Below are 18,750 nucleotides of genomic sequence, written 5' to 3' on the forward strand. Positions count from 1 at the left end.
TTTCTGAGAATACCTAAAACCAGATATATACACACACATATATATCATATATGTCATACATAGCTACAGATATCAAATATCACGTGTAGATATATATAACATATCATGTGTAGATATATTAAACAAATATATACATACACACACACTTAAATACACACATATATGTGTGAGAAATGCATATATCATATAAAAGCCAAAAAGAGACTAGAGTAAGAAAGGAATTCAAAGCTCATGGGAAGACGGAAAAAGGGAGTGTATGAGGGAGTAATATAGTCAGAGCACATGACATCCATGAAATTATCCCTTCCTCTTTATTTAATTTTAGGTGTATGTATGTACACCACATGCATGCAGGAGCCTTCAGAGATCAAAAACCAGTCAGGACTCCTCGAACTGGAGTTCCAGAGAGCTGTGAGCTGCCACGTAGGTGCTGGGACCTGAACCTGGGTCCTCTGCAAGAGCAGCAAGCACTTTTAACAACCAAGCCATTACTCCAGTCAGAAAATAAACACCAATAAAGATAACATAGAACAGGCTGGAGAGATGGCTCAGTGGTTAAGAGCACTGACTGCTCTTCCAAAGAAAACAGAAAACAAAACATCTTAAAAAACAACAAACAAACAAACAAAACCAAATTCCAAAGCATAGTAGAAGCACTAAAATATTTATTACATTAATTACAATGTTGAAAAGTTAGAATAAACTAAATGTATCAGGAAATAGCCGTGTAATTTAACAGTTATAAATTAAGTAAAATATTATTTTATCACCAAAAACTATTTGTTAGATATAAAAACATAGGGGCTGACAACATGGGTAAAGGTGCCTGTTGCCAAACCTCATGACCTGAGTTCAATCCCCAGGACCACATGGTAGAAGAGCAGAACCATTTACTGCAAGTTGTCTTCTGACTTCCACAGGTGTGACCCCCCCAATCATATAGCAAATAAGAAATAAAAATAAAAAGAATTATAGTGCGAAGTGGCAGCATGTTTAGTGTGTTTACAAGTACCATAAAGTACTGTAACATCTGTATGTCCACTGTAAAGTAAAACTGTATGTACATTGACAGGATTCTGCAAAACCATGTTTGAAAAGACCAACAAACCACACACTAACATGGCAAGAGTGAATGTGCCAGGCTGAGACCCAAAGTGGCTTTTTCTCTACACTATCATGGTGTTATATTATTATACTCTCAGGATTTCAAAATTATGTTGTTTTTAAATATATTTCTTGCAGCTTTATTTGAATATCTCATGTTACTTAATATTTACTTATATTAATAATTAATATTAAGAACACTACAATATTATGTTAGGGCACCTAGTAAAGCAATATTAAAATTAAAGCACAAAAGTTATTTACTTAAAATAAATAAAGATCACAATGGAAATTAAGAATTAAACAAATCAGATATTAACTTCAAGTTAAAAACATGATTTTTTTTTTTCAGAACTGAGTCCCTAACTCCAGGATCACTTAAATATGAGATCAAATGATCACAGCCAATAAAAGTTAAATCACTTTTTAAGAACTAAGGACAGCTAGGTACGGTAGTGCACTCCTTTAATCCCAGCACTTGGGAAGCTGAGGCAGGCAGCTCTCCTTTGAGTATGAGGCCAGCCTGGGCTACCTACAACATTCCAGGTCAGCCAACACTCCACTGTCTCACAAAACAAAAATGAAAGTAAGACAGTGTAGAGTTCCTGAGTCCTGAAGAGGCTGTGCTCTGTGATAAAAACTAAGTCGTCTGCAGAAACAAAATGATAATAGAAGATGGGACTAGCACACTGCCTGTGATCTCCATGGCACCGAGAGCTGAGGCAGGAGGACAGATGGCTTCCAGGTCAGCCTAGGCCTCACAACAAGACCCTGTCTACAGGAAACAAAGGCCTTCACGCTTGACTAAACCAGATCTGGTAAGCAATGCATTATTTTCATTGTTTCAAATTGCATCCACACAGGAACATAACAGCAATGATGTTCTGAAAGTTCAGAGAGCACACGTTTTATGAATGCCAGAAACTCCGCCATCAAAGGAGGGATGGAGCAAATTCCTAGCCAGACTCACCACTGTCTGAGTGATGCTGTCCTGCCCACCAAGGAGGCGCTCTGGGAAGTCTGACAGCTGGGAGCATGGTTCATCCCTCCAAGCTCCTCTTTCAGTGATAGCCCACACCACTCTGCATTGGTCCAGGCTCAGCATCTGACTCTCCCTCTTCACCTGCCACTCAAGGCAAATCTTCTCGAACACGGATGACACAGGACTGCTAAAGCAAGGATGGTTTGTCTTGCTCAACAACACACCATGCCTTCAAATACCCATAGAGACAGCCCCCGATCCTCAGCCAGGGTCCAAGGCAATGCCAACACTTCGGCAGTCTCCTGTTCTCCTTGCTTCTATACACCCTAACCCCCACGCCTAGACTCATCCACCTTGGGTCCTAAAACACTGGGTACATCTTGTCATAAGCAACTGTGACTCGTAATTGTTCAAATATCAAAATGTGCTACTTACTTTTAAAAACTAAACTAGCAGGGTTGGAGAGACAGCTCAGTAGTTAAGAGCACTTACTGCTCCTACAGAGGGTCAGGGTTCAATTCCCGGCACCTACACAACAGCTCATGAACTTCAGTTCCAGGGGATCTGGTGCCCTCTTCTGGCCTCTATGTACCAGGCATGTATATGGTCCACATACACACATGCAGTCAAAACACGCATACACATAAAAATAAATAAATCTTTTTAAGAAGGAAAGAAAAAATAAACTAGCTAGGTCTAGCTATGTGTAGTGATTGGTGCCTATAGCCTCTGTTATTGGAGAAGCTGAGACAGGAGGATCACTCGAGTTTCCAAGGTCAAGGTCATTGTTAGAGTAAGCATGGGGAACAGATCCACCCTCAAAGAACTAAACGAAAATGCAACCACAAAACCTTGGAAGGACTTCCGATAATATCCACATACTTGCACTAGAAATTGGACAGAGGAGTAAAGATAGGGCTTAGTGAAGTACACAGTTACCAAACACAGAGTCCTGGGTTCAATCCCCAGCACATGGGAGAAAAAGTGTGTGTGTGTGTGTGTGTGTGTGTGTGTGTGTGTGTATGTGTGTTTCGCCCAAATGAAATATCCCCTGAAGGTGGCTTAGTCCTCACGTGGTGATGTGGTGAGGAGGTGACTGGACCTTGAAGGCACTAATTAACCATCGGTGAGTTCACAGCTGATCGGGCTGCTCTGAGGACCTAGGTGAGTTAAGGGTATATCTTATCTCCGTATTCTCCACTACTTATCGGCTGCCCTGAGGAACGCAGGCGGCTTCTGCCTTGCCCTTCCACCATGACACATCCTGTACCATGTGATGTGTCCTGTCTGCTACAGACTGAAGGCAGTGATGCCAGGCTGAGACCTGTGAGACATGAGCGGAAATAGATCTTTCTTGATTTTGTTTGTTTGTTTGTTTGTTTGTTTGTTTTTTCAGGGATTCTTGTCACTGTGACAAGAAAATGACTAACACCCCCCACCAGGTTCTTCCTAAGCAGCATCACTGCAGGATCCACCCCTGTACAGCAACTTGCTATGCTTCAAATTATGCACCGCAGTTAAATAGCCTAAGCTACTTTTCTGATCTTAAAAAGCAAAAGAGGGTGGAGCGAAGATGGTTTCACCCTTCATCTCGGCAATTTCGAGATAGAAGCATGTGGATTTCTGAATTCAAGTTCCAGGACAGCCAGGGCTACGAAGAAAAACCCTGTCTCGAAAAATCAAAAAAAGAAAAAGAGGCAGGAAGATTTGGAGCAAGGGGCCAACCTATAGAGCAAGATCCTATCTAAAGAAATAAATAAGTAAATAAGTAAATAAATAAGGTGGGTAGGCGGGAAGACAAAGGGACTCTGACAGAGCCAGAAACTTCAGGGAGCCATCACAGACTCATCCCACCCCACCAGGATGCTGACAGCTCCGTAGAAAGTTGAAGGCTGAGAATTTTATTTGATGGATCATCTGTTCCCAGTGCTGATGATAAGTTTACTTTCCAAATAAATCCACTTAACATAAAATAAATCATCTAAGACCACCATATAGATCAGAATGGACAGTATTCAAATATAGAAAACACAATGAAGGGTCTCCAGAATGACAGCTATTGACAAAAGTCTGCTCTAAGCAATAGGCCACCTACTCGTCCAGCTAAGTCTGCATTTTGCTCTCTCTAATGCATTGAAGGGGAAGAAATGTTATCTTCCCTTTCCTAAAAGGCTAGGATAGCATGGAATGTCAGTTTCTTCTTACAAGTACCCAGACTCCACAAGATGGCTCAGACAGGCCGCCACATATTTAAGAATGATGGATACTCAGCAGTTCTAAGATTCTAAAACATTTCACTTCCCCAGAGTTAGACAGAAGCTTCCTGAAGAGCTAGGGCTATAGCTCACTGGATGAAGAAGTGCTTGCCACATAGGCCTGGGGACCGGAATATGGATCCCCGCCCCATAGGGGGTGTGGTGTCCCATCTGTAATCTGAGTACCTAGGAGGCAAGGACAGGCAGCCTTACGGGCAAGCTGGCTAGCTATATTGGCCAAAGTGGCAAGGACCAAGGTCAGTGAGAGACCCTACCTCAGTAATTCAGTGGAGAATGGTCCACGCGGTACCAATTCCTAGCCTTCAGATGCATACACACATATGCAAGTACATACACACACTTGAAAGTATACATGCACATCACACACACACACACACACACACACACACACACACACACACGCGTGCGTGCGTGCGTGCGCTTTTTGGACAGCACACAGCTTAACCCTGTTTCCACAGGAGGCGCACCACACAGATAAGCACTGTTGGCACCATTCAGCTGGCCCTCTTACCAGTTTGTTAAAAGATGCACAAGGTCACAGCCAGCCTCCTACACTCACTTGCCAAGAGGTTGCCAAGAACAAGAGAAAGGAAAAACAAGAAAGACTTCAAAGAAAGGAGAAAGAAAAAAAAAAAGACCTTTCTTTTTGGGAAAGTATTAATATACCATTTTAAACAAGCAAACAAATATTTTCTCTAAAGCCATAAAGCATTTCTCCTCAGTAAACCTCTAGGTCTCTTGTACACTCTGATGTGAAAGCTAGTCATTTACTCAGTTGTAATGTCTGAAAAGCAGACCATTGACTGTACTTGTAATTTATCTAGTTAGAACTGGACCTTGTTTCAGAGAGACCCAATGAAATGTCCATAAATACATATCTATACCACAAGGTAAAGGATACATATAAAGGGAGAGAGGAAAGTGGGACAAAGGGAAACTGAATGTAGAAAAGAAGAGCTCTCCTGGGAGTTGGGTTAACATGGCAAATGCATGCATCCTGTGACATTCTACACATTTATAGAACACTTTATAGCAGCAAAACAAACAAAAACCCACAGGATGACTCAGTTGTATGATCCGACAGCCTTAAGATGAAAACGAAAACGCATTAGGGAACTATCTCTCCCTTGGTCTTCATGAAAAGCATTCTATGTTGCTATGCACACTATATATGCACGAGAATCCTCAGTTATATCTTTGCAGTCCGTTTGTCGGGGCTTCGGAAGACCATGCCTCAGAACAACCCTCACCGGCAAGACAACATCGCACAGAGACAGGCACACATGCTGGAGAAGGCGGGCGGTCCCAGAAGGGACCCGGGGATGACGCTCCTTTGGCTCTAAATTTCCTTCTGTTTAAACTAGCCTAAAACAGAGGCTTCATACACCACTTACTTTTGACAACAAGCCAAATCTCATGATCCTGTTTGCTCTGGAGTATATGTCTGGGCTTTTGTAACACTCTCAGAGGAAAGCCTGCCTCAGAACGAGTACCACCGCTCAGGGTCAGGAACCTGTATGCCTGGATCCTGCAGGCAAGCCTCCACACAGTTTCGCATCTGGGCTTCAAGACTGAAATTCCCAACAAGCACCTGACGTATGTTCTTCTCTGATATGGAATATGAACTTTCAAAAATGTATGTTATCATATACATGACCTTTAATATAGGAATGCCTATTAGCATGTGAGCATTAAAAAAAAAATCCAGTCACCTAGATAGATGTCAGCCAAACCTGCAAAGGATTGGTGATTTTTCTTCTGTACAGTACTTTAAATAAATAAATAAACAAACAAACAAACAAACAGCTGGGCGTGGTGGCGCACGCCTTTATAATCCCAGCACTTGGGAGGCAGAGGCAGGCGAATTTCTGAGTTAGAGGCCAGCCTGGTCTACAGAGTGAGTCCCAAGACAGCCGGGGCTACACAGAGAAACCCTGTCTCAAAAAAACAAACAAACAAAAAAACTAAATAAATAAATAAACAAACAAACAAATGACAAAATGCCTTTAATGCCTTTTGCCTGTGGGTAAATTATAGGTGCCAATCATTTTCCTAGATGACATTGGGGGTAGGGGGTTGTTTATTTGTTTGGTTTAGCTTGTTGTTTTTTCGGGACAGGGTCTCACTATATAGTTCTAGCTGTTCTGAAACTCACTATGTAGACCAGATTGGTTTTGAACTCACAGAGATCCGCCCGCCTTTGCCTCCTATGTGCTTGAAACAAGACTTGGGCCACTAAGCCCAGCCCCTTAGCTGACTGAAGTTTAAAAAGAGCAACCTTTCTCTCTCTACTGCAACAACTGGAGCTTCGTTTATAACCTTTGATTGTCTTGATCTTAGGCTACGCAAGAAATTCACTGTCATAGCTTCAGATACATACACAAGCAGCCAACCACCTGCCCATGATGTGGTGGATAGGATGTTTAAAGGGTCCAAGAGAATCAAAGAAAGGACCAGGTCTACTGGATTACAGAGAGGAAGCTCTTTTAGACTTTCTACATCTAAATAAAGTCATGGCCATCCATGACCAGTCTAGTCTTCAACACAAGTCCTGAGATATGTTGGGGGTCAGGGTGGGGACACTTGCTGAATATGCTAACTCAAGTCATAGGAGGCTGAAGTAAAAATCAGAACACCTGCCAATTTATAAATTAACTACAGAGAATAATAGTCCTTCTCAGTAATCAGAAACCACGAGCCTGATACCAGAGCGCTACTTTCTCAATGTCCATCGAACATTAGTCTACCAGATGTTAGAAAGAAGGCGCAGAGAATTTGGGAAATAAGTTAGTTACGGGGGCCCCATAAACATCTTTCTAATGACGCAAGTTGAAACTCCCACAGGTAAACCATCCCTCCCTGGGTTATCACCGCCACAGCATGGCAGACTTCCAGCTGCTCGAGCGGTCTTCCGTAACTTTCACTCCATCGAGTCCTTCCAACAAGGTATGACTGAAGAGCATTCCCCTCGCATTCATCATTATCCCCACCCCACCCCCACCTTTTTTTAGATAAACTTCTCCCAGATAAAGTTGCTTAAGCAAATGGCCTCAGGTCACAGCAGATATGAAGTCACAGAGGTTCAAAGCCAGAACCTAGGTCAAAGCACACACTCTTTCGGGGCACCGTGTGGAACATGCCTAGAGGCATGGGCACAGCACTGGGCAGATTAAAGCAGGAGGAGGACTGTGAGCTCTGGACTGCCTTCGCTCCACAGCCAGACCCTAGTTTTAACCACAAACAGGCAAGCAAAGCCTCCCTCTTCATCTTACAGTCAATGGTGCCTTCTTGGCATTTCACCTCGCCTACCTCTCAGCCTGCTTGAAATGATTGTTCTTGAGTTCCTAGATCACCACAAGCACCCGGTGCCATCGCTTTGGGTCTAACAGTTGCTCTTATTAGACTGAAACTTCTCTGGAGGGCAGAAGTCATGTTCAGTCACCTTTGTATCCCTAGAGTGATATGCATTAGGTAAATACGCAAGCCTACTATCGGGTGACGAGACCAACAAACCGAAAGCCTCCGACTACCTTCGATAGCCTTAGGAAGAGCACAATTTCTCTAGCTAATTGCACCTCGTCTAAAAAGCCGGATGAAGTCAATAAATAAGGATGAACTATACAAGTGCAAGTAAAGTTTCCTTTTGAATCTAAATCTGGGTGGCTTATTTTATCAGTATGAATCACCACAAATAACATTGAACTCATTTAACCTCTCTGTTGTGTATGGCCAAGTGTGTGCACCTATATTCAGAAAAGGCACCTTTTCTGAGAGGTTGTAACCATCAACCAAAAAAATCCACACTGTGGCACCCTCCTCTGGTGGGAAGCCAAGAACACACAGGACAGGAACTAGATGCTGGGATTGTCTTAAAATGTTATAACAAGCGATTAAGAAATAATACTAATAATAAGCTCTTCCTGCAATCGGCCGGAGGTGACCTGCGAAGATGGTTCGCTACTCTCTTGACCCAGAAAACCCCACAAAATCATGCAAATCAAGAGGTCCAAACCTTCGTGTTCACTTTAAGAACACCCGGGAAACTGCCCAGGCCATCAAGGGTATGCATATCCGCAAAGCCACCAAGTGTCTGAAGGATGTCACTTTAAAGAAGCAATGTGTGCCATTCCGGAGGTATAATGGTAGAGTAGGTAGGTGCACTCAGGCCAAACAGTGGAGCTAGCCACAGGGTCAGTGGCCAAAAAAAGAGTGCTGAATTTTTGCTGCACATGCTTAAAAATGCAGAGAGTAACGCTGAACTTAAGGGTTTAGACATAGATTCTCTAGTCACTGAACACATCCAGGTGAACAAGGCACCTAAGATGCACTGACAAACCTACAGAGCTCATGGCCAGATTAACCCATACATGAGCTCCCCCTGCCACATTGAGACAATCCTCACTGAGAAGGAACATATCGTTCCAAAGCCAGAAGAGGAGGCTGCACAGAAGAAAAAGATATCCCAGAAGAAACTCATGGCCCGGGAATAAATTCAGCATGAAATAAATGCAGATAAAGTTTTTAAAATAATAATACTAATAAAAGCAAGAGAAAAGTCACTCAGCAGTATCTGTTACAATCACCACCCCGATGGCTCATTTATAACACTCCTGTGTTTTTCTTTCCTAAGGTAAAACAAAGGCAAAGAGACTAACCTGACCGCACCTGGTCGGAGGTGAAGCCAGTCACCCATTTTTGTGAGAACTGATAATGTTAACTACTTTGCAAACAGCAAGCACTTGAACACGAGGCGCAGTAAAAGGCATTTCATGGTTTGTCTACCAGTGGTCACCTTTTCCTTTAGTACTTGTTTAGATGTGCATCATGAAATTGGGATGCACCTAAAACACTTTGAACAAAATAAAGCATCCATCGCATCCTTTCCTGGGTGGCGTATTTGCTCAGACACTGCTAGAAACCTTTCAACTGAAACTTCTGTCTCTGAAGACAAATTTAATCATCAAGTACAAGGCCAACGCATGCTAATATGTCACATTAGACACCACCGCCTGGTGTTCTTTCTACCACACTGATACGCCATCAAAACTTCTAAAGTGCTTTCAAACCCCAGAATCAGATTATCAGCAACTGTTCTACTGCAGATTTATATTAAATATAAGTTTCTTAAATTATTTACAGAGGAGAGACTCGAAGCTTGCTTCACCCCCACTGAGTCAGTCCAGGCACATAAAACGACATTATGACTCTATCATTCAACAGCTACCCTTGGTTGTTGGTATCTTTTTGCTCACGAGGCAGTGTCTCCTATCTCAACCAGCCTCCTGTCTTTCAGCTACCCTGTGGCCAACTGGAGGAGAACTGCAAATTGCCCCAAGACTACAAAAGTGCAATGAATGAGAAACTTTCATCCTGAAGGTCACACTATAAACAGGCAAAGGGGGTGGGAAAAAATGTTTCTTTAAATACTAATTCCAGTCTTAGCACCTAAGTGCTCCAAATGTTTGGTGTTCTCTACAAAGTTAGCAGGGAGGCACTGAAACCTGGGCAACCTTTGCAAAAGGTGAGTGGAGAGCGCCTATAAGACAACCAACAGAAAGCTTCCACAGACCAAAAACAAAAACAAGCAACAGTGCCCTGGGGCCCACCGGGAGGAGGAAGAAGGATAAGAATGCAAGGAAAGGGGAAGAGGAAGAGGGGCAACCGGGGAAGGGAATGCCGCCAAGAAAGAGGTGGGGAAGCCTGAAGCAATGTAAGTTACAAGTGTCCAGCTGAGGCAGATGTCAGAACTTGCTCCGGAGCCACATTTTAACACGCCCTACGTCTGGGCACAGGGCCAAGGGCAGGACCTCCAGGAAACTTGAGACACCACACGCCCAGAGTGTCAAATGTCACAGAAATATGCTGGAAAGACCTAGAGCAGGCTTTAGTCTATTTGCTGCTCCCAGATCAACCCCAAGCAAAGGCTTATAGAAAGAAGAGGACATCAGCATCCCCCAAGCTGGCCACTGCATAGAGGTCAGGTATGGCTAACGAACGCCGGCTCTGAGCGCACTGCCACCTCTGCAAAGGCCAGGCAGCCAAAACCCACCACCAGCGAGGCAACCTGTCCCACGTCCTGTGGTTCTAGCAAAGTTGGCAGAGTTGGGAAGAAGCGAAGCGTTGCGGCTGGGAGTCCTTCCCTAGCGCGAAGCGAATACAAGTCGCAGCTTCCTTCACCTTCACCCAGTCTATCCAACTGGTGCAGGCTTCTTCCTTTAGGGGTACACGGAAGACACTACGTTCCTTAACTGCCTCAAACTCTAGGACCGGGACACTGAGGCCTGGTGACAAAGCTCACTGCATATATTATTCATTCTTCCCAGAAAACTAGCAGTTATTAACTGGCTTCTGACCTTGGGAACTTTATATTAAAATGACACGGAATATCCAGTGCGTGTCTCTCGGCTAAAGTGAACGCTCTCGTACTCATGATCTCCTTGGCAGGGTCTTGGGAACTTGACTCACCTTGTCATCACCAGGTCATTACCACGCCCCTCTCACCCCAATCCGACCCCGCCACGCACGAGACGCCCGGTTATTTACACACACATAGATCCAGAGAACTCCTACCTCGCCGCCGTGCCCATCAAAGATTCCGAAGATGGACGGGTGCGTCTTGTTGGCTAGATCGGTGAGAACTTCGAAGCGATCTTCCATGTGGTCTCTCCGGCCCTGGATGGAGTACACCGCCACATTATGGCTCTTAAATTCCCAGGTCTTGGAAAACTCGGCCTCCAGCACATCAAGTCCTCCAAGACGATCGTTCTGCATAATCTCGGCCACCTTGCCCTTCACCATCTTCACCGCGTCCCGGCTAGACTTAACGATGGTCTTCACTTCGTCCGTGTGGAAGAAGTAACTCCAGAGAGCCAAGCTGATGCACAGCAGGAAAAGCGTCTCGGGTCTCAGTAAGAAGTAGCGCATGATGCGACCCAGCAGAGACAGCAAAGTCATTGTATCCTCTATCATTTATTATCCCTAGAGCCCGGACCAGCAGCAGCGACGCGCGCCCCGCAGCTCGCGGGGTCCGAGTACTGCGGGCACTGCCCGCGGGGACCAAGGCGGAGAGGCAGCCCGGGCCGACAGGGTGAACGAACCCACGGCCGCTCGGAACAGTCGTCCAGAACGATGGCAGTTTCCCTTTTGTCTGGGCAGCCCAGAGGCCCGTGCCTGCCGCCTGCGCCGCCTTCCCTCCCCGCGCTCTTTGTGAGACCGCAGCGACGGCGGCGGCGGCGGCCGCCGCGGGTGCCCCGGGTGGGCGACAGGAATCAAGTTAAAGTTGCGCCGAACCGGTCCGCAACCGCGAAGAGGATTTCGGGGTGCCGATGCCCGCGCGGTCCCTTTAGGGGTCCCCCCTCGCGGTTCCCAGGAGCGATCTGCAGGTGAGGAAGCACAGGGCGCAAGAGCCCGGCGGCGAGGGTTGCACGTTCCCTCGATCGCCGCTGCAGGCGAGCTTGGGGGACGAGACAGCGGAGCGTTGCGATTTCGTCACACATCCAGGGGGGGTCCCCGAAACAATAAAAGTTTTGCCGGTGCCTGGGCAAAGGCAGGGGGACACCGAGCTGGGAAACGCAGCACGATGGGTGCGGAGCGGCCGGCAGGCTCTGCCTGCCTCTCCCCAGCACCTCTCAGCTCGGCTCGGCTCGGCTCGACTCCGCTCGGCTGCTCCCGGCTCCGCTCGTGCTCGCCCCGCCCCGCCCGCACACGCTCGCCCCGCCCCGGGAGTGGCGCTTCCAGACTGCGTAACACTGTCACCCGGCTGGGGGCCCGAAGGAACTCGCCGGGGCGGACGCACGTGGGCAGCAGGCGGGTCGGGGGAGAGCCGCGGGGGGTGAGCGGCAAATCCAGCCGCCCAGCTCTAGCCGATTGTCGGTTCTGCCTTGGAGGCCGGCTCCCGGGGACAATGTGATAGTGACGTGAGGTCACTGAACGTCGGCTTCTTGGGCGGCACGGCTGCTCGCTGGGGAGCCGGGAGCTGTTCCTGAGCCCTCCCCACCTCCGGCACGCTAGACAATGGTACGGTCCACGCCAAGCTCTTCGTAGGGCTAGCGAGATGGGACACATTTCTCCTGTCTCAAAAATCGAAAGTGAGTGATTACTTTGGCCATCCGAGGCAGCTGCCACAGAGACCCGCCAGGATCTCCCAAGAGGCAGGACTTGGACTCGGACCGCAAGAGCTATGTCTCTCTGACAGCAGAACCGGGGATCTCAGAACCGGAGGCTTGACGTGTAATGGCAAACGCGGGAGGACCAGGAAGGGCCGGCCTCTGAAGACTGGGACTGTGCTGGTGGCCACTCTTCCATAAGGAACATGCTTGGAGTGTCCCTCAGCGAGCTACTCTGCCTATGGCTCAAGTTAGAAGTCCTCTGGAGGCTTGAAAGTGACAACCACCTTCAGTCCTCGCCGAAGATGAGGGCGGGTGTTTGAGTAGGCAAAGGTGGACCTCAGCAGGATAACTTGACGTTGGGGCAAGGACTGGTCGCCTAGAATATGAAGCAAGTGATCTTTAAAGGAACTTCTCATTCTCTCTACCTCTGTCCACGAAGGACGGTGCTGATCCACCGGACTGAAGTTCAGGCATCCTGATAGTCTCCCAGCCAGTGTTCCCCCAGACACTTCTGCCTTCTTTTGATCCCAGTTACGTCTTAAGATATAAAATATAATTACTGCAATAAAATATAACAAAATGTTCACAGTTGGCAACTAAAGTAATTATAAGCAGTTTATATTTTGCCCAGATTTTTGTCTATTTTCCGTAACTGCTAAAGTTTCTACAAAAGCCTGGACTTCCCTAACAACAACAACAGAAGAAACATGCTTAAGTATTTAAATAATGTGACCCCAACAATATAAACATAAGTAGGAATGATGGGAAAGTAATGTAAGCAGCTGTTAAGAGTATATTTTTGGAAACTAGGATATGTATTTAATATATGATTATGGCTATAGCTTTCAATATTGTCCACCTGATGGAGAAAATATGAAAATGGGTCATTTCATTCAACATTCAAGAGGTTCCAAAATCAGGTAATAAAAGAAAACTCCTCTAAGAACTGTAGCTAGAGAGAATGCCTAGGTATTGTTAGGACAATTGTAATTATTTCTTACTGTAATAACTTAGCAGATTTGAGGTATATTAGTACTTTTGTCCATACAATTTTGTCTCCTCCAACAAACACAGTTTGTAGATAAACTGATAAGGATTCCAGAAGTCTGACCTCTCATGAAGTCACTAGTAGTAAAATTCCCAGCCCAAAGGTTCTCTGGGTCCTCTGCACGCACTCCAAATGCTAGGATTAGTGAAGCTACACCTAGGTATGCGATTCGTTTCCCCAAAGCTAAGCAAGCATGATTGCTATAATGGCTTGATTCAATGAATTAAGAAGTAAACTTAGACATCTTTCAATTCTGTGATGTTATGCTGTGACATTTACATTCCAAGTGATTCATCTGTGTAAAAATCAAGAACATTTTTTGAAGACCCTCCAGGCATTTCCCTATTTCTGTTGAGAAATTCCATGTAACTTACAATTTGTAATGCCTAAATAAGCATTGTGTTATAATTGACTGTGAGTTGAATATGCTGGAAAAATAATAAGACCCTTTCTGCTAATGCCAAATTCACTTTTGCTTATTCTGATTTACAAATGTTTTGTTTTGTTGGTTTGGGGAGACAAGGTCTTCCTGTGTAGCCTTAGATGTCTTGGAACTCAACATGTAGACGAGGCTCTCTCTGAACCCATAGATTCTTCTGCCTTTGCAGATGTGTTCTACCACACCTGGCTGCAAAGTTGTTTAGATATATCTGTATTTGTTTCCATCCATACAACAATCTTCTAATGAAGACAGAGCTATGTTTATTATCTGTGTTTATGATAGGAGAAGGTGAAGGCCCAAAAACAATGAATATCATCATACAGCCAAGAACAAATTGAACCCAACTCTGATCACACAGTACTCTAACATCTACCGACTCCCAGTGACATGGAGATGGTTGGTATAGTTTTATATTTTTCTAATGACATTTAGTCATTTTTTTAACAGTAATATCAACAGCAACAAAAATCACATGGATTCTTAGGACACAGATTTGGGACAAACTGCTATCAGTACCTGACACAAATACAAATAAATTGTACTCCACCTAAAAACCCTGTTGCTTAAGTGAATTTTTTTTTCTAAATTTCACAAGAAACAAAGAAGTGGTGTAAAATGCATATTGTATAACTACTTCGTCTGTTCAGTACAAATAACTCAGTAATAACACTAAGCTAAGGGCAGTCCTAAGTTTTTATCAGATAGGAGAAAAGTGACAATTACTTGGCAAGGACCAGAAAGATGGCTCTATTGGTGATGTGCCTGCTGCTCAAGCCCACTCAAGCATGAGAACATGAGTTTTGACCCTGTCGTAGTGTTTGCTGTGAAGAGACGCCATGACCATGGCAACTCTTAGAAAGAAAATAATTTAACAGGGCTTGCTTGCTTAGAGTTCAGAGGTTTAGGCCATTGTCAAAATGGCAGAGAGCATAAAGGCATGCTGGCAGAAGAGAGAGAGAGAGAGAGAGAGAGAGAGAGAGAGAGAGAGAGAGAGAGAGAGACTGGGTCTGGCTTGGGCTTCTGAAACCTCAAAGCCCACCCTCAGTGACACAGTTCCTCCAACAAGGTCACACCGACTCCAACAGAGCCAAGATGCTACTCTCTGTGAGTTCATGGGAGTCATTTTCACTCAAGCCACCACAGCACAATCATCTGGATCAAAAGCTGGGCGTGCACCTATGATCCCATTATCGGAGCACTGGAGACAGGGTGAGCCCTGGGACTTGCAGACCAGCCAAATGGTTAGTTCCAAATTTAGTGTGAGACCTTGTCTCAAAAAATAACCGTGAAGCAAACATAATCTCTAGTATAATGTTTCATTATGTCCTCATCTATTTTGGGGTTTACTACCTTGTAAGAAGTTATAAACATCTAATGTGGTTTATCTTCTAAGCCTTTGGCTGACTGACTGTGATAAAACCTTTGAAGTAGAAGCTGAGAGATGGACCAGTGGTTAAGAACACTTGTTGCTCTTACGGAGGACCCAGGTTCACTTCCCAGCACCCACATAGTAACTCACACCCATCCATAACTCCACTTCTAGGAAATTTGATGCCCACTTCTGTTCTCCAAGGACACCAGGCAATACACATGGTGCACATATATGCACGCAGCCAAAACACTCACACACATAAAAGTAAATACATCTAAAAACAAGCTTTTAAAAGAAAACCTCTGCCAGGCAGTGGCAACGCATACCTTTAATCCCAGCACTTGGGAGGCAGATGCAGCCAGATTTCTGAGTTTGAGACCAGCCTGGTCTACAGAGTGAGTTCCAGGACAGCCAGGACTACACAGAGAAACCCTGTCTCGAGAAAAAAAAAAAAAAAAGAAGAAGAAGAAGAAGGAGGAGGAGGAGGAAGAGGAGGAGGAGGAAAGAAAACCTCTGAAGGAAATTTCAAATCACTTAGAAATTTCTCTGCACATTTTAAACTTGTCAATTATCATTTTGAATCACACTCTTATTTTTTTTTCTGTCATTTCTGTACAAGTATGTGATTTGTGTTGATTAGGACGTTTCTCTGACATTCTAGAGTATGTGCCTTTATATGTATAAGTTTTCAACTATACGTATGAAAGGTACCTTAAAGCATTATTATGAAGTACAACTTGCATAAATACTATGACCATAAACCAACGATCTGGTTGAAAAGCAGACTGTACCAGCCATGAGGTTTTCTCCTGAGTGCCTTGTCTACCCATCCTCCCTTGCTATTGTACCAAGCAATATGTCTACATCCCTGAATTATTTATGCTCGAATTATTGCCTGGGTTTGTTTTTGTTATTTTGGTTTGCTTTCTTTTTCTAAAATAACTGTATTACAATGAACTTACAAATAAAACCATCACACAGCTAGATTTATGTAGTCATGCGAACACATGCTTGCCCAGTCCCGAGCTCTGTTTCTCTCCATGAACTTCTGTAGAGTTAGATAGGCCATTCTGAAGCCCTGGAGGTTCACTTAGAGGCTTACACACTTTTACTGTCAATCCTATTTTTATGTAGTTATCCACCACAAAAAGAAAGGAAGGAAAAAAGAGTGGAAAGAAATAGAACTACCATTTATCCCCTTTCATGGCCTTTGTGAGTATTGACTTGCTGTACACAGTCCTCTAACACTTGCCTGTTTACCTACAGTTGTATTTCCACAGCCTCGCATGTTGCTATATAGCTACAATTGGATCATTTTACTTCAGTATGATACTCCACAACTAGTATACCCATCCTCCCCACAGAAGTATCTAGTTGCTAAGTTTTGTGGTTTCATTTGTTTGTGTGTGTGTGTGTGTGTGTGTGTGTGTGTGTGTGTGTGTTCTTTTATTTTGATGAACAATCTCACGAATTTACATGTGTATTGCCTCATGGTGTGTGTGCGTATCCAAGTCTCTCCAGGGATACCCATGGGGGTGAAATATCGAGACAGTAGGGAATGAAAATGTTCAATATTATAATTCATAGTTCGAAATGTTTTTGAAAAAGTTACTTCTATTTATAGCCCCACCAACTGTGTGACTAAAGCGCCTCAATGCAAGGGCCATGCGCGTTCTGTCCTAAAAGTGGCTTCCAGTAAAGAGCTGACACGGCCATAAGAGTTAAGCCATATTAATCTTTTCAAGTTAAGTTAGAGAGAACACTAAAGACCAGGTTTGATTGAACACACAGCTCCCCGATACACCTAGCCTGGCTAACCAGTTTGATCCAGGGAATCTCTTTGTCTACCTTGTGAGCACTGGAATTATGGGAAGGCCATCACACCCACTTGAGTTTGTATGGGACAGGAGGATCCAAACTCCAGTTCTTAAGACTGTCTGCTTGCACAGTAAGTGCTTTAACTGCTGAGCCATCTCTCCAGCCCCTAACAGATTATCTGGTGCACAGATGTTAAGAATTGCAATGTCCTCTTGGAGGATTTTTTTTTTCCTTTGATGAGTATGTAGTGTCCCTTCCTATCTCTTCTGATTAGTTTTGGTTTGAAGTATGTTTGCTCAGACTTTGAAATGGCCATACCAGCTTGCTTCTTAGATCCATTTGCGTGAAATGTCTTTTTCCATCCTTTTACCCCAAGGTAATGTTTGTCCTTGATATTAAGGAGTATTTCTTGGATGGAGCAGAAGAATGTTTTCACATGCATTCTGTTAGTTTATCTGTTTTATCAGGGAATTTAGAGAATGGAGACATCAGGAAAAGATGGCTGTTGTGCTGGTACTGGTGATGGTGGTGGTGGTGCTGGTGCTGGTGGTAGTGATGGTGTTTCCAGGTAAAATGTTTTGAGGTTTGGGGATCTGACACACGGGAATGATCATTGGCTGGAGGCCGTGCTGAGGTGGTCCACAAGAGGGAAGAAAGCAGGTGGAACCACCAGTATCTGCTAGGTCCCCTGGAATGGGGACAGAGAATTAGAAGAGACTGCAAGGTTGTCTGTTACAGAGCTGGGAAGACTGGCATTGGAGGATTGGAGGGAGAAATAACAATTTGCCGTTAGCCTGCCTGCTTCCCTGGTCAGAGTAGCCTGAGGGTTCTCAGGAGATGCCTATTGGATTTGAGGGCTGGGATAAAGCAATGAGCAGGGGAGAAAAGTTTGGAAGGAAAGATCTGTGTGATGGACTGGAAGTGGAAGCAAAGAGCAAGGGGAAGCCACAGCAGGTGTTCTGCTGCAGGGCTCGGGATGAGATTGGGGAAGTGGATTTGGAGGGAAAGAGGAAGAGGGAAAGATGTGCAACTAGACTTCCTGCTTCACTGGCCCAAGTGAATACTAGAATGTCTAAGATTCCAAACAACACTCATTACTCAAAGTTAGACTCAGGAATATTTGGAATAATGAGCCATCGTTACTAATGTCAATCACCTACTTCTAACTACCTGAAAACCTTATCTTTGTTTTTCTTTGTTACACAGCCCTTCTCATATATTCAACCAGTGAGCTTCTCTCAAGCTTCATGTCTTCACATTAAGTTGGGAGTTGCTCAGTAACCACCCTTATGGTATTTTCGCCAAACACATAAATATAGTCAAGAATATTCGTACTACTAAAATAGTCAATTTAGGAAATGATATTTTGAGTACTTTGTTTTTAATACAGTCTACTTAATTGTAAGTGTATATAATTTAACCTGTCTGTGGTGTGTGTGTGTGTGTGCGCGCGCGCATGTGTGCACGCACGTATATATGTATATTGGTGAGTTGACTAGTTTTGTGAACTTGACACAATCTTTAGTCATCAGAAAAGAGAGAGCTAATGCCTCCAAAAGATTTGGCTGTAAGCATTTTCTTAACTAGTGGTTGATGGGGG

General features: G+C 44.5%; 1 protein-coding gene across 1 annotated transcript in view; it reads right to left on the reverse strand.

The window, feature by feature from the left end:
* Ppm1l (protein phosphatase, Mg2+/Mn2+ dependent 1L) overlaps positions 1 to 12,333 on the reverse strand; it is a 256,402-nt gene extending 244,069 nt beyond the window's left edge. The window contains exon 1 of the mRNA XM_021158000.3: positions 10,933 to 12,333. Within this exon, the coding sequence (XP_021013659.1) occupies positions 10,933 to 11,331 (399 nt within the window). The 5' untranslated portion in view covers positions 11,332 to 12,333. The remainder of the gene's footprint in view (positions 1 to 10,932) is intronic.
* Positions 12,334 to 18,750: the final 6,417 nt, after the last annotated feature.

This window comes from Mus caroli, unplaced genomic scaffold (assembly GCF_978045245.1).
Source record: "Mus caroli unplaced genomic scaffold, Mus_caroli_1 scaffold_3, whole genome shotgun sequence".
In the NCBI taxonomy this organism is placed as follows: Eukaryota; Metazoa; Chordata; class Mammalia; order Rodentia; family Muridae; genus Mus; species Mus caroli.